The sequence below is a fragment of the Bos indicus x Bos taurus genome, chromosome 14 (genome assembly GCF_003369695.1).
Source record: "Bos indicus x Bos taurus breed Angus x Brahman F1 hybrid chromosome 14, Bos_hybrid_MaternalHap_v2.0, whole genome shotgun sequence".
Classification (NCBI taxonomy): Eukaryota; Metazoa; Chordata; class Mammalia; order Artiodactyla; family Bovidae; genus Bos; species Bos indicus x Bos taurus.
Window position 1 is genome coordinate 49016314 of NC_040089.1, and position 13883 is coordinate 49030196.

The 13883-nt window shown below is 37.9% G+C and overlaps 1 protein-coding gene across 5 annotated transcripts in view; it reads left to right on the forward strand.

Moving 5' to 3' along the window:
* The window catches only part of TRPS1 (transcriptional repressor GATA binding 1), a 279750-nt gene that overhangs the window by 82695 nt on the left and 183172 nt on the right, over window positions 1-13883 (forward strand). For all 5 annotated transcript variants that reach the window (XM_027561284.1, XM_027561286.1, XM_027561288.1 and 2 more), the window contains one exon: window positions 6759-7362. In XM_027561284.1, the coding sequence (XP_027417085.1) occupies window positions 6759-7362 (604 nt within the window). The remainder of the gene's footprint in view (window positions 1-6758; window positions 7363-13883) is intronic.

Genomic DNA, 13883 nt, shown 5'->3' on the forward strand with positions numbered 1-13883 from the left:
AGCTAGAGATAGAAGTTCTAGAAGTTTTAAAATAATAAAGACTTTATTCAGTGGGCCACTCAAAATACGCCATCTGCAAAATGTCTCTGTACTTCTTAATATTTCTCTGCTGTGTTATGACTCTATGTATTAAGTCTAGTGTTCCCTGGGCTGTGGTGGTTCATTCCTTTGGTTATTAAATAAGATATTTATTGACGCTCTGGATGTTCTGGGTGGGGTGGAAGGATGTGTGGGCTTTGATCTTGATTTTCAGGCAATTACAATGTAACTGTAAAGTAAGACCCACATGGTTATTTTTTAAATGGGAGCTTTTTAAGTGATGAAATAAATCTTTTTATGCCATCACTTAAATCAAAGGCCATTTTAATAAAAAGCAATGTGAAAAAAATCTTCAGAGGATGACAAAGTTTCATTATAGCTCAGAAGATGGTAGGTTTTCTCTTGGGTTGAGTCATTTGGGAAGTTTTATGGATGAGAAGGTAGTTAAGGTAGATCTTGAGAAATGAAGGGAAAATTCTCTGAATCTTTTAGAGGTTTTTATATTAACGCTGATAAAATGAAATGCATGTAAGGAGGTTAGAGCGGAGTCCAAACTAATGTAGTTTGTCAATGACTAAACTTTTACTCTTCAATAATGTTTTTTATACTAGGGATTAAAAAAATCTTTTTATTTTTGGGAGGACACAGCAGTATGTTGAAGGTCTTTTCAGTTATCATTGAGAGAGTGACACAAGTCAGAGAATATGCCCAAATCTTTCAGGAACTAGTTCCTGAATAAGTTAGTAATATTGCCTCTACTGTCTACCATGTACATATGAGTAACTGTGGACATGAGCTAAAACGCTGTATCATGCCCTCCGTATTCTTTTATGAATTGGCTTGTCTGTACTTCACATTCTTATTTTATGAAGTAGGGATGGAAATAGATACTTTGTGTGATTGTTGTCAGATAATATATATAAATGGCCTAGCACTAAAGAATACTGAAAGATGAGCCCCAAACAGTGAAATAAAGAAGATGAATTACTGTTTGGGGATTATGCTTGACAATGTCTGTTTATAGTTTGAGCTTATAAAGCTGTTAGGGTTGACTCTCAGAGGTGGGAGTATGTGCTTTAAGAGGGAAAATGATGTTGCTCATCATAAAGAATTCATTTGGGAATGTTCTTCTATCAGATACTGAGTATGTATACTGTGAGTTCATTCCAGTCTAACTAAGACTCATCTTGACTTATTTCTGACCATGGTTTCATGACTCCTGCTATGTAAGGTGTAAGGTCTGGGAACCAAAAGCATCAGCATCATCTGGGATTTTGTAAGAAACAGAGACTATTGGGTTCCACCCCAGGCTCCCGAAATCAAAACCTGAATTATAATGAGATTCCCAGGTGATTTTTCTGAATGTTTAAGCACTAAAGAATACTGGGCTTAAGAATGATGTTAGCATAGGTGATTGAAAAGTTCATGTAGCAACTTTTGAAAATAATGTTGTTTTACTATATTTCCTATCATTTATTTGATGAATATTATACAGAGAAAGAATTCTTTCAGTTCTCTGGAGTATTATGCAGCAATTTCCTTTTCTGCTTCACCTAGTGGTGTTCAATGGCCTGAAAGATGGAGTGCTTTAGCAGTTACTGCTTAACTGTCAAGCTTTGCTCTCTTTTCATTAATAGTAGTCACACTCAGAATCTTATGATTCCAAATAACAGAGAGAGTAAAGGCATTATCTGTGCTTTATTAGAATCAGAGGCTGGCTTGAGTCTGTTCATTCCATTGTTTAGAAGCAGGATATATCTACTAATGTAGTTTGTGACTAGCTCTGCATGGGTGTCCCCTGAAGACTGCTAAAAATTCAGATTCTCAGGTTATGCCCAGAGATCTTCACTTAGGCATCTGTGAGATGCTGGAGACCTGGATTCAATCCCTGGATGGGTATGATCCCCTGGAGGAGGAAAGGGCAACCCACTCCAGTATTCTTGCCTGGAAACTGCCATGGAGAGAGAATCCTGGTGGACTGTAGTCAGTGGGGTCACAAAGAGTTGGATATGACTGAGCATAGAGCACAGAGGCTCTGGAATCTGTATAGCTAAGGAACTTCTTCAGTTGCAGCACTGCATGCATCCCATTTTGCAAAACATTGCTATAGTTGGTCTTACTTCTGTCCATTAGAAGAACTTTCCCTTCCCCTCATGTTTTCATTTTTTACCCCCCATGTTTTCATTGTCAGTATTGCCAGTGATTTCATTAATTTTTATATAAAGTTAAAAATTTAGGCAACTGAAAATAGAAAAATAGAACATCTGTCTGAAAGGTGGCAGTAAAGTCACTCGGTCGTGTCCAACTCTTTGCCACCCCATGAACTGTAGCCTACCAGGCTCCTCCATCCATGGGATTTTCCAGGCAAGAGTACTGGAAGGTAGTAGCCTTGTATTCTAGAATTAATGTAGATGAAATGGACAAGACACTGTTTCTCCATTTTACTTATCTGTAAAATAGGCTTTATACATCAGTGGAATGTGAGATCACATATGGGTGAGTGCTTTGAAGTCTTCAAAAGAAAGGTGTGTGCGTTAAGCTTGTTATTGCCACCTTGCTTTAATATCCTTCCTGTTAATATGTGTTTTTCTTTTCAACGTAACACCCGGTTCTCACTGAGCACTTATCTCTGCAGTTTCTGTCTTCTTCCTGCTTTGTTACACAGTTGCATTCGGACAGTCCTCCAGTCCCTGTCTTGGTTTTACCTTGATCATTCAGAATAGGAGATCCTCTGAGGGCATATCAGAACAGCTCTTGCTGAGACCTGTAAGAAATGAGAGACTTGTCTGTTGGGGCAGAAAATTGGAACTAGAAAACCTAGAAGTCCCAGACATCTTGTTTCGGTGTGATACTTTGCGATGAATACATTGCCTAGACGAGACACACCCAGAACTCTTTGTATATTTAGGAGGACATGTCAGTCAAATATTGGATAAAGGTTAGGTGTGTTCATCTTTATTTGGTGAAGGAATAGGTTGGTTCAAGGACGGTTCTAGATTGCAGTATAAAGTAGATATTGATGGCACATGATCTTAGTTACTGAGATATATTACTAGATATAGTATGGTTTTAAACCACCTTACTGAATACACTCACAATGCATTCCTACCTCTGAAGATTGTAATAAAGCACAGGTAATGCCATTTTTATCTTTGTTATTCAGAAGTTTAAGATTATGGATAATAGTACTCATACTATTATTGAAAAAAGAGTAAGACTTGACAATTGAGTAAACTGCTAAACTGCCTCATCTTTGAGGCATTGAATACCACTAAGTGAAGCTGAAAAGGCATAAAATACATTCTACCTGGTAATGTCTTAAAGAATCTTCTAGGAAATAAACATAGTTTTAAGAGTGATGTCTATTGTGGTTAAGGTACATGGGAGAATAGAAAAGAATGATACCAAATTACCATTTGGTACAATACCAAACCAAAGTTCCTGTGGCGGATTCATTTTGATATTTGGCAAAACTAATACAATTATGTAAAGCTTAAAAATAAAATAAAATCAAGTTTAAATATGAAAAAAAAAATAAAAAAAAAACAAAGTTCCAGCTCCTTTGAATGGAGTATGAAAGGCAGATTCACGTATAAGCTGCCCTTTATTTAATTTTAGGATTTATATTGACTAACTCATATCAGAGGTATTATATTTTCATTTTACAGGTGAGGAAATTGAGGCTGGTTCAGTAAATATCCAAAGTTGCATATAGATAGAGTAAAATACAGAGCCAAGACCGAAATTTAGGCATTCTGGTTCTAGCACCTCTAAAGTGGACTAAATTGCTCCTCTAGTAAGAACTGTGAGTCTGCTGTTTTAAAATAATTTTGTTGTGTTGTACTGGAGAATCTTTTATTTCCTCTCCTGTTTCTTGACTCTTTCTCCTTGTTGCCCTAAAATGAATTGTCTTTATTTCTTGAAATAACATCACTGTAATTCTTGGGAACATTTGTCCTTTGGAATTTTTTGGTCATTTGGTAGAAGTAGCAGTGGCCGTTTATAGTCTTAATTTATAGGCATGGATTTCATCACAGAGTTTAAGCAGAGACTCCATCATGTCAGGGAAACCATCAGCATACTTGCCAGAGTGGGTAGTGAGCTCATTAGAACTGTCTTGGGATGTAGGTCAATCAGAGCTTGTGAATGTGCTTCCTGATGGTGGGTTTTGTTTATGTTTAATTTTCCGGATTGAATAGATCATGTGGTATATCTTCAGTAGGGTATTTCCTGGGTATATTTAGACTTTTAACCATTCTGATAATTCATTTTTATCTGTCTGATCAAGCTTTGTAAAGCTAAGCTAACAATTTGGGGATACAGTTTGAGTTTAGGAGTTTATATTACATTGGATGATAAGCAGATATAGTTAGTGGTAGGAAGTTTCTCTGAATGAGGTTCCCAGATGTTCTAAGTCTGAGATTTTGGGTCTTGCCTATTTTCCTTTGTGATCTTAATTCTGTTTCAAGTTTTCTGGCTTTGATTTTGGTGGCAAGATTCATATATATATGTTCTCCTTAACAGCTGGCTTTTTTCACTTGAGAATAATTTATCTTAATATTATATTTTTATGGTCAATTCATGATCAAATTATTTATCATTTATTGTATATCTTCTTGTTTTATTTTTGCTACTTAATGAAGAAAAATAAGAGAAAAAAGATTGAAAACAGCCTCCTGAAAAAGTAAAACTTTATCCTTATTGATTCAACCAAATGTAGGCTCTTAATGATAAGAAGATAATCATGTACTGAGTTAATTGCTCTCAACAAATTTTGGCGGATGTTTTGTTACATGTCTTAATACGTTTGAGTTTTGCTTCCTTAAAATGAGAATGTTGTTTTGGATTCTCCGCCATCAGACAGGTCTTGGAATGAAGTCATCCAATACGGAAACTATTAAAGTCCCAAAGCTATTAGAGCACACATTTAACTAAGCTACCCCTCTGCTTATAGCCTTACATTTGCTTCCCTTTCTCTGAAGACACCTACCTCCTTGCCATGGTCCACAAAACTCTAGATGATCCTCAAGCTTGTTGATTATTAGCTTTCTCTTACTTATTCCTCTCAAACATCAGTGGCCTCTTATAGTATCTCAGACTTGCTAGAATGTACTGCCCTTTCCCCTCCCTTCTTCTCCTCCAAGGATAGCTCTTTTCTATCATTTCTTTGATGTGCTTCCCTCAGAAAGGCCTTCCTGGCATCCTTAAGGAGCCCTTCCACCCCAGTATCACCCCATCCATTTCCTTCTTAGCGTTTATCACTCTATGTCCTCACATATTTATTTATAGTCTAATGTGAAGCTTGTCATTCCTGACTAGACTCTAAACACCAGGTGGACAAAGACTATGTGCCTTGTATTTCCCAGTGTGTATCCTGTGCCTAGCAGAGTAATAGGTGATGGTTATCTACAGATTACATAGAGGACTACCTATTTTGCCTGAGTTGAGCAATAGCTCTCAAAACTTATTTTGTTACTCTGTTTCAAGTTGTAACTTCTAACACATTATATCAGTGGAGTAGCAAGTGTTTCACATGGTTGTTTAATTAGAGAGCCATACAGGGTTTTTACAATTAAAGAATGTATGCCTCCTATCCTGAGTTGTTTGTGCACCTTTCCAGTATGCCTTTTAGGATACACTGCCTCTGTTCTTCTTTATTAAACAAACATTTGTCTTCATTTAACAGTTACTGTTCTGTCTTTAGCAGCAGGAGATGCTACAAAAGCCAACAATAAGGTCTCCTTGTTTTATGCCTTATAAAAAGAAAACACATACATAAACCCGCATTCACACACCCTCCTTAAATGAATATATCAGTACAGCACCTCTCATGCTGCTTGGCACCCAAGAGATACTCACTTGGTCGAATGTTCATAAGTCCTTACAGTTAAAAAAACTTTGTCTTAAAAGTTTTTTGAGCTTCTGATATATCTTACTTACTAGATTATATAGGGTGCATGCTCAGTTGTGTCTGACCTTTGGTATCCTGAAGAGTAGCCCACCAGACTCCTCCGTCCATGGGATTTTCCAGGCAGGAATACTGGAGTGGGTTGCCATTTTCTCCTCCAGAGGATCTTCCTGACCTAGGGATCGAACCTGCATCGCTTGCATTGGCAGTTGGATTCTTTACCACTGAGCCTCCTTGGAAGCCCTAGTTTGCATAGCGTAGTCAACTACATTTGGTTGATTCAGTGGATTTGAATTTATGATAGAAAAGAACATTGTAATCAGTTTGGTATAATTTATTTTAATTTATATAAAGGCTGTATAGAATACTTCACCACTAGAAATGTATGTATATTTAGAGTGAAAAATATCTCAGTTTAAATAAGCTGAAACAGAAAAGTCCATTGATGAAATCAGGTGTAAATTAAATAATATAGAACTGATGATTATGCAGTCACGGTAAAATGAACAGAGCAGGTCCTTCAATAATAAAGCACATCAACCAGTTTTAATTGTGGTTCGGCTGGTGTGTGTACACAGAAGTGTGTCTGTGTGTTCATATCCCTGCTATTGCTAATATAACAAACGGGAATAGTGCATGCCTTACCTCGAAATAAGAGGCTAGTTTAGTATATGCCAGTTTCTGGTGTGCTGAGAAGACTGTATTTCGTTCTGCCTATTACATTACAGGGGATAAAATTCAGGTGCTTGAAGACGAGTTTTTTAAGCTCTCTGTGTGCTAGATTCCGAGTGACGGTTTTCTTCTCCTGCAGGAGAGCACACAGCTGCTACAAATGCCGTCAGTGCAGTTTTACAGCTGCCGAGACTCAGTCACTACTGGAGCACTTCAACACTGTTCACTGCCAGGAACAAGACAGCACTACAGCCAACGGCGAGGAGGACGGCCATGCCGTCTCCACCATCAAGGAGGAGCCCAAGATTGACCTCAAGGTCTACAGTCTGCTCAATCCAGACTCTAAAATGGGAGAGCCAGTTGCTGAGAGTGTGGTGAAGAGGGAGAAGCTCGAAGACAAGGATGGGCTCAAAGAAAAGGCTTGGGCTGAGAGTTCAAGCGATGACCTTCGCAGCGTGACTTGGAGAGGGGCGGACATCCTACGGGGCAGTCCCTCTTATACCCAAGCCAGCCTGGGGCTCCTAACCCCTGTGTCCGGCCCCCAGGAGCAGACGAAGACTCTGAGGGATAGCCCCAACGTCGAGGCTGCCCACCTGGCGCGCCCTATTTACGGCTTGGCTGTGGACACCAAGGGCTTCCTGCAGGGGGCGCCCGCGGGCGGAGAGAAGGCCGGCGCCCTCCCCCAGCAGTATCCCGCGTCTGGAGAGAGCAAGTCCAAGGATGAATCCCAGTCCCTGTTACGGGTAGGAAGGTTTCATTTTTTTAAATAATCCTTTTTATCTTAAAGGGAAAGCTGGGGGAGCCCACATTCTCCAGCGTTAGTATCATGCCTTTAACCAAGTGCAACTAACTGGTGCGTGTCAGTCTGGGGGTTTATAGGTAATCCGGCCGAAGTGGGAGGAAGCAGCTGCCGGGCGTTTGTGTGTACGCGACACACACTTGATCGTGTGGGGTAGAAGTCACTTGTTTGTCCCTGCGTTCAGCTCTGATTGAATATTTGTTAGTCATTCCTGGTGGTTATGCAACACGGCGAGGGTGCTTTTGGAAAAGGGAGGCTCGGAATCCCAGAAGGATACACATCTGTTACCTTAAAATGACAAAATGGCTTTGAAGTTTTGAAGTGGTGTGACACAGTTGATGGTTAATAAGGAATGTAGCAGAGATGTAAATCACTAAGAATGCAAAGCCCTTGGTGAGATATGAATACAGAAATGTGGTGTTTTTTAAAACTCACAGTACAGTTACATACACATGCTAGTTATGTTATTGCCAAAAGGAAGGAAAAAATGAGATAGACCCAAGTGTGAATGCTGTGAAGAGTATCCAAAGAAGAGAACCATGAATTATATATTATTGGGCTCTTGTAGGGAGAAAGACATAGTCCCACCTGGAAAAAAAACAAAAACTCTCTAAGATCCTTGAGCACTCTCTTCATGCTGTGTAAACTGTGACTTGTCAAGGAATATTTTAGATTTTGAAAATTCGTGAGCTCCCACTTGAGTGATGCTTGCTTTTTGCCTGAGGCACCACCACTTCAGCATCTCACCTTGACTCTGAGGAAGTTTTGAGCTTTCAGGCTGATTTCAAAGCTTTGTTCCTGCGTGGAAGGTAGGATCAGAAACACCAGATAACCTTTACAAAAGAGCTGGTTAGGAAATACCGTTCAGCCAGCCCAGTGCTTTGACCTGGAAGTTAGAGACCACTGAGTTCTCTTTGGATGTATTCTGAGGAGAAAAATTACTTTTTCCAAGGATGGCTTGGATGCTCTGCTCTCATTTCCTACGGAGTCTCTAAAGCCTGTCTGTGAGTTTTCTCTAGTAGCATTGAGAAATGCCCCTTAGAGGAGCACAGGTAATTGTAAAAGCTGTTACCTTTTCTGTCTGCAGTCATGCCCTGAAGCTAAGGAAGGGCTTGAATACAGAAGAGGAGATGCCTTCTTGTGCACTGAGAGACAATCCTTCCTGCCTACCGGGAAGGAGCAAGTTGAACTAAGTAACTCGGGAAAGAAGAGAAATAGTTCCTGTGCTTTTCAAGTGGGTGCTCAATTTAGGGAGCTTCTTTCTTATAATATGCATTTTATCTTTGTACATGCTCATCATTTTCTTAGGGAGTCAGAACGCTTCTGATCTCAAGTGGCTAAAAGGCAGGAAGGACATGCTCTAGGATTTTTAAATTTTAGGTTGCATCTTGACAGTGTGGTGGAATTGATGGCCTTACATATGTATGTATCACTAGAGCTTCCATGCTTCCCCCCTCCCCCGCCCCCCACTTAACAATGTTTTTTCATCCATGACATCTTCATTTGGTATCAAATTATGTGACTCTTTTAGACTGTTTCTGGAATGCTACCTTTTCTGCCTCTATTTGTATATACTTAAGAATCTGGAGTGAGCAGTAATTTATGAAGTAAATTATGAAGTAATTTATGAAGCAGTGCAGCCTAAAATCTGAGCAGGATAGTTCTATTCTTTAAGCAGCCTGAGGATGATAATACTTTTCAAAAAAAAAATTGTTTTTCTCAATTCCTGCACTTCCTTAATTCCCTGATTTCAACTTTCTATTGCATCATTTCAACTGTCTTTTCAGTTCCTCTGCATTAGATGCTGAAGTAGAAGATCTTCAGCGAGAGGCTACTTAACTATGTTTTATAATGACTATCAGATTCCTCACTGTAGGGTTTGTGGTACTTAAAGGCCATCATCTACTAAATTTTGAGAGCTGACTCCCAGAAATATATATCACTCAGTTCAGTTCAGTCGGTCAGTCCCTCATGAATCGCAGCACGCCAGGCCTCCCTGTCCATCACCAACTCCAAGAGACCACTCAGACTCTCGTTCATCGAGTCAGTGATGCCATCCAGCCATCTCATCCTCTGTCGTCCCCTTCTCCTCCTGCCCCCAATCCCTCCCAACATCAGGGTCTTTTCCAATGAGTCAACTCTTTGCATGAGGTGGCCAAAGTACTTGAATTTAAATAGTAGAATGGAACTTGAAAGTAACTTGCTGTTTGGCGTGTTTGTTTCAAAATAATAGTAAGAAATTTAAGAAATGGAAAATAGGTTTCAAAATGATTTTTTAAATTAAGTAGTCTATCTGATATAACATTAATAGAACAAGTATATTTATAAATACATTTATTCATGTAGTTTCTAATACTAAAATAAAAACTTGACCATCATCTTTGACTATTGTGCAGAGTGGTATCGAGAATTAAGTATGGAAAATATTAATTTAAAATAGTTTAACACTATGCTGGTAAATAATGGAAACATTTTTTAACACATTATTAACTGGGGGATTTTTGCAGAAACTAACGCCTGCGGCATTAATACGTCTTCCGTCAATAATGTGTTAAGAGTAAGCTGACTGGAGATAGGGTTATGTTACAAAGCATGTCATTATAATGTTGCTTGCAGTGTACTGGTTTTTCTGATACTTGTTTTTAACTGGTTTTAGTTATGAAATTTTGCTGTACTCCAAGTGAGGAAGGAAATATAAGAATCACAGAGAAGAGCTCAAGTTTCAAAATATTCATTAGTTTTCTTCACTTCTTTTTTCTCTTTCCTTTTTTCATAGATCAGTGTTTGGCTTTTAATTTTATACTCAGTGGCAGCTCATATATGTATATTTTCATTCAGTGTATGTCTTTAGATTTCCCTTGTTACTAGTATGAAATTGATCTTGTTATAAAAATGTCTAAATGGTGTATGTGACCTGTGTTTATCATTGTGCTTTGAATATGGCAGGGAACACATTAACATAAGCTTCATCTTGTAAATTGTTTTACGAAAATTGGGTTTTTCTGTGGATTAACAGTATTTCTATAAATCATTTTTTCCCTTTTATGACTAGAAATACTAAAACCTGTAGATGCTTTGCTAGAAATAATCCAAGTGTACAGGTAAACTTTAACTCTTCCTCTTTTAAAACTTCTAGATCTTATAAAACATGAATAAGCTCCTAAAAATGTTTTGAGTATGCATCATTGAAGTTTAGCTCCGTGAATAGGTTAACATATTTAATACTGCCTTGCTGAAAGCAAAATTAATTGGTTTTGTATTCAAATAGATGTTCCCTTCTCATTTTAAACTAAACAGTCTAGTATGGTCATAACTCAGTGTAGTCAGGTGCTATTTTCTGACCAGTATCTTGTAGAAATTTTATTTTCACAAGGATGTTGTTTATTTGGTAGCTTTCTTATGCAGATGTAACTGTATTCATTTTATTATTTCCTAGTTGAAAAATTCTAGGTTTCATTCTTGTAATTAACGTTTTAGATTGGACTGTATAACACAGAAAGCTTTGTCTTTTAGCTGATAACCACATTAAAAGGAACCAAACACCTGTCATGAAATTTCACAAAGATTTTGCCAAAGTAAAATACGTTTAAAACAATTTTTTTTAAATAAAACATTTGGTTGGCAGATCTTTACTTTATGTAGTAAAGTTCTCCATGTCATGACAGAAGAGAATGTCACAGTCAGATAACTGATAATCTCTAATTCTTCCATCAGTGCAAATGCCCTAGTTATCAGTCCACATTGCTCTTGCACCTAGGCAAAATATAAATCTCTTTGTGATTGATTTTAGTTTGCAGTGTGCATTTATTTAGGGAAGTTTGTCCATTTTAGCTTGTACCTTTTGCACTGCTTGGTTTTGACAGAGATGTCTGGCCAGGGCTGTGGAGTTGAGTTTCAAGTTCTGGGTGTTGAGATCCAAGTTGAACCATTGGCTCAAAGAAAGGGCCTCCCAGGATCCTGTTCATCTGTATCCCAGAGAGGATCGTGATGCCAGCCATCCTCCCAAGAGTGCTGAGCAACTTAGTTAATTAATGTTTGTCAGGCCATTTGAGATTGTCAGATGCAGGGTTCTAGATAAGTGCAAAGGAGTATGATGATTTGTTCATTTTGTAAATGTGATACCAAGACAGTACAAAGCAGGTGTTATTTCCCTCTTTCTTCAGTGGCGTTAAATTTATAGTTTAAAGATTGTTGATACCGGACAGTCCATTGAGATGCAAAAATGTTCTTTTGGGGACAGTCCATTGGCAGCCAAACAGACGTTTAAACAAGCAACATTGTTGAATGCCTCTACAACCATTGACAGAAGATCGCAGGAACTTCTTTTAAACTAAAGATGATCTTTAGTGAGAAGTCTGATATTTATTGTTTTGCTTCATGTTTAATGAAAATAGAAGCAGCTATCATTTAAGTACTGTTGTCTTAACATAGTGTTTAGGTACGTAAGTATTTTCCTGACTCCATTTGAATTTTTTACTTGCATATGTCAAATACCATAGAGAAGGTCTAAACCAGGACAAATGGGGAGTATGTACTTCCCTGATCATCAGCTATGAAATAGTAGTTTATAAGCCATGTTGGTGAAGTTTCTTTTGAGGTAACTGTTGATATTTGTTTTGCCTAAGAATAAAATATTAAAAACCATTGACTCTATCCAGAGATGAACAATCCTTGTACATTGTAAGATTATGATTTAAAACAGTATGATTTAAATTCAAGAATATAATAGGTTTAGTTTAAAATAGCAATCATTCATCCACTTAGTTTTGTTTAATAGTGAACATAATCATTTTGTTTTTATTAAAGAAAATCTAGGTAGCTTTTTTCCCCTTTATTGGCTATTTATCTTTTACATTTAATATACCATATTTGACAATAGATCACTACTACAATCAACTTGATACGTATATGTTTGACCAATGGGATTTTCTGTTATTCTACTTTCTTTCTTTTAAGTCAGCTCCCCTGGCTCAAGTATTTTTTAAAAGTGCATTTTTTTTCTTTTTTTTTGTAACCTAGGCTTTTTGTGAAGTCTGGCATAGTTCTGCTGGCCCAGGTTTCTAAGGCAGGGGAAGCAGATGTATCTTTTAGTGAATTGGGCTGTAAGTTTGTAGTCGCTGTGAAATGGTATCCTTCAGCACAGTTATCTGTTAATTATTTCCTGTATAACTATCTTTTGCTTGGCTTCCTTTTTTTTTTTCACAGACGGCATGAGTCAGAAGATAACAGGGCCCAAAAAGGACCCTATTGTTGAATGTTCTTAGATGTTGGAAGTGAACAGTATTCAGAAAGTGGCCCAAGTTTCAAGAGCACAGATGCAGAATGATTCAAAAGTGTGTCAGCCATGAGCTACACACAGCCTTGGAGTGAATCTTAATGTTCTTCTGGCAAAGTCCAGTCTGATGAATGGATGGATTTCATAGAAGTGTTGATTACCTAAAAGCCAGGAAAATTTTTTACCTTGGATTTCTATGTGTTTTCTTACTTGCTTCTACCAAAAAAAGAGAAAATATTGTTTTCATTGTTATATTCTTTTACTCTCCGTTTCCTTTGATTCTGTTAGTGAACTTTCATTAAGTGTTTGTAGACAAGCATGTTGATTACTGGGATGGTCTATGAATAAACTGAAGGAAGCTTGGCAAGCAGGACCTGGTGTGGTTGTGTTACTAGTTCAGGGAGCTTCAGATGGTTTCAGTGAACTTCCGGGAAGCTGTCTCCTTTATTTTGGTGAAGCAGCATTTACATTTATGTTGTGTTGTCTTAGTCCCTCAGTGGTGTCTGACCCTTTGTGACCCCACGGACTGTAGCCTGCCAGGCTCTCACTCATAGATGTTTGTGAAAGTGAAAGTAGCTCAGTCGTGTCCGACTCTTTGCGACCCCATGGACTATAGAGTCCATGGAATTCTCCAGGCCAGAATACTGGAATGGGCTGCCATTTCCTTCTCCAGGGGATCGTCCCAATCCAGGGATCAAACCCAGGTCACCTGCATTGCAGGCGGATTCTTTACCGGCGGAGCTACAAGGGAAGCCCTTATAGATGTTTATGTTTAACTATAATTTACAAGTAGAATAGAATCTGGATGATGACCTTATTTGGAAAAAGTCCATAATATTCATCTTGTTATATATTTTTATTCTGTTATCAGTGATTAGAAATAAGGCAAAGGAATCTTACTTTCATTTTATTTTTGTAAGGACAGGACATTTGTAAGTTGGGAGGTATCATCTCCCATGTTAGGATGATCAGATAGCTCTCACACATAATTTTACATGTTTCATTTTAAAATGTTTCTCACCCTTCCAAGATTTAATTTGGACATATTAATTATGAAAAAGGTAAGTTGTTTCATACCTGGAGATTTACCTGTCTGTAGGATCACAATTAACCAGCAAAACTAAGGATATACACCTATATTTCTAAAAGGGAAAATACAGTTTACAATGTTTAAATAAGAAAATACATGA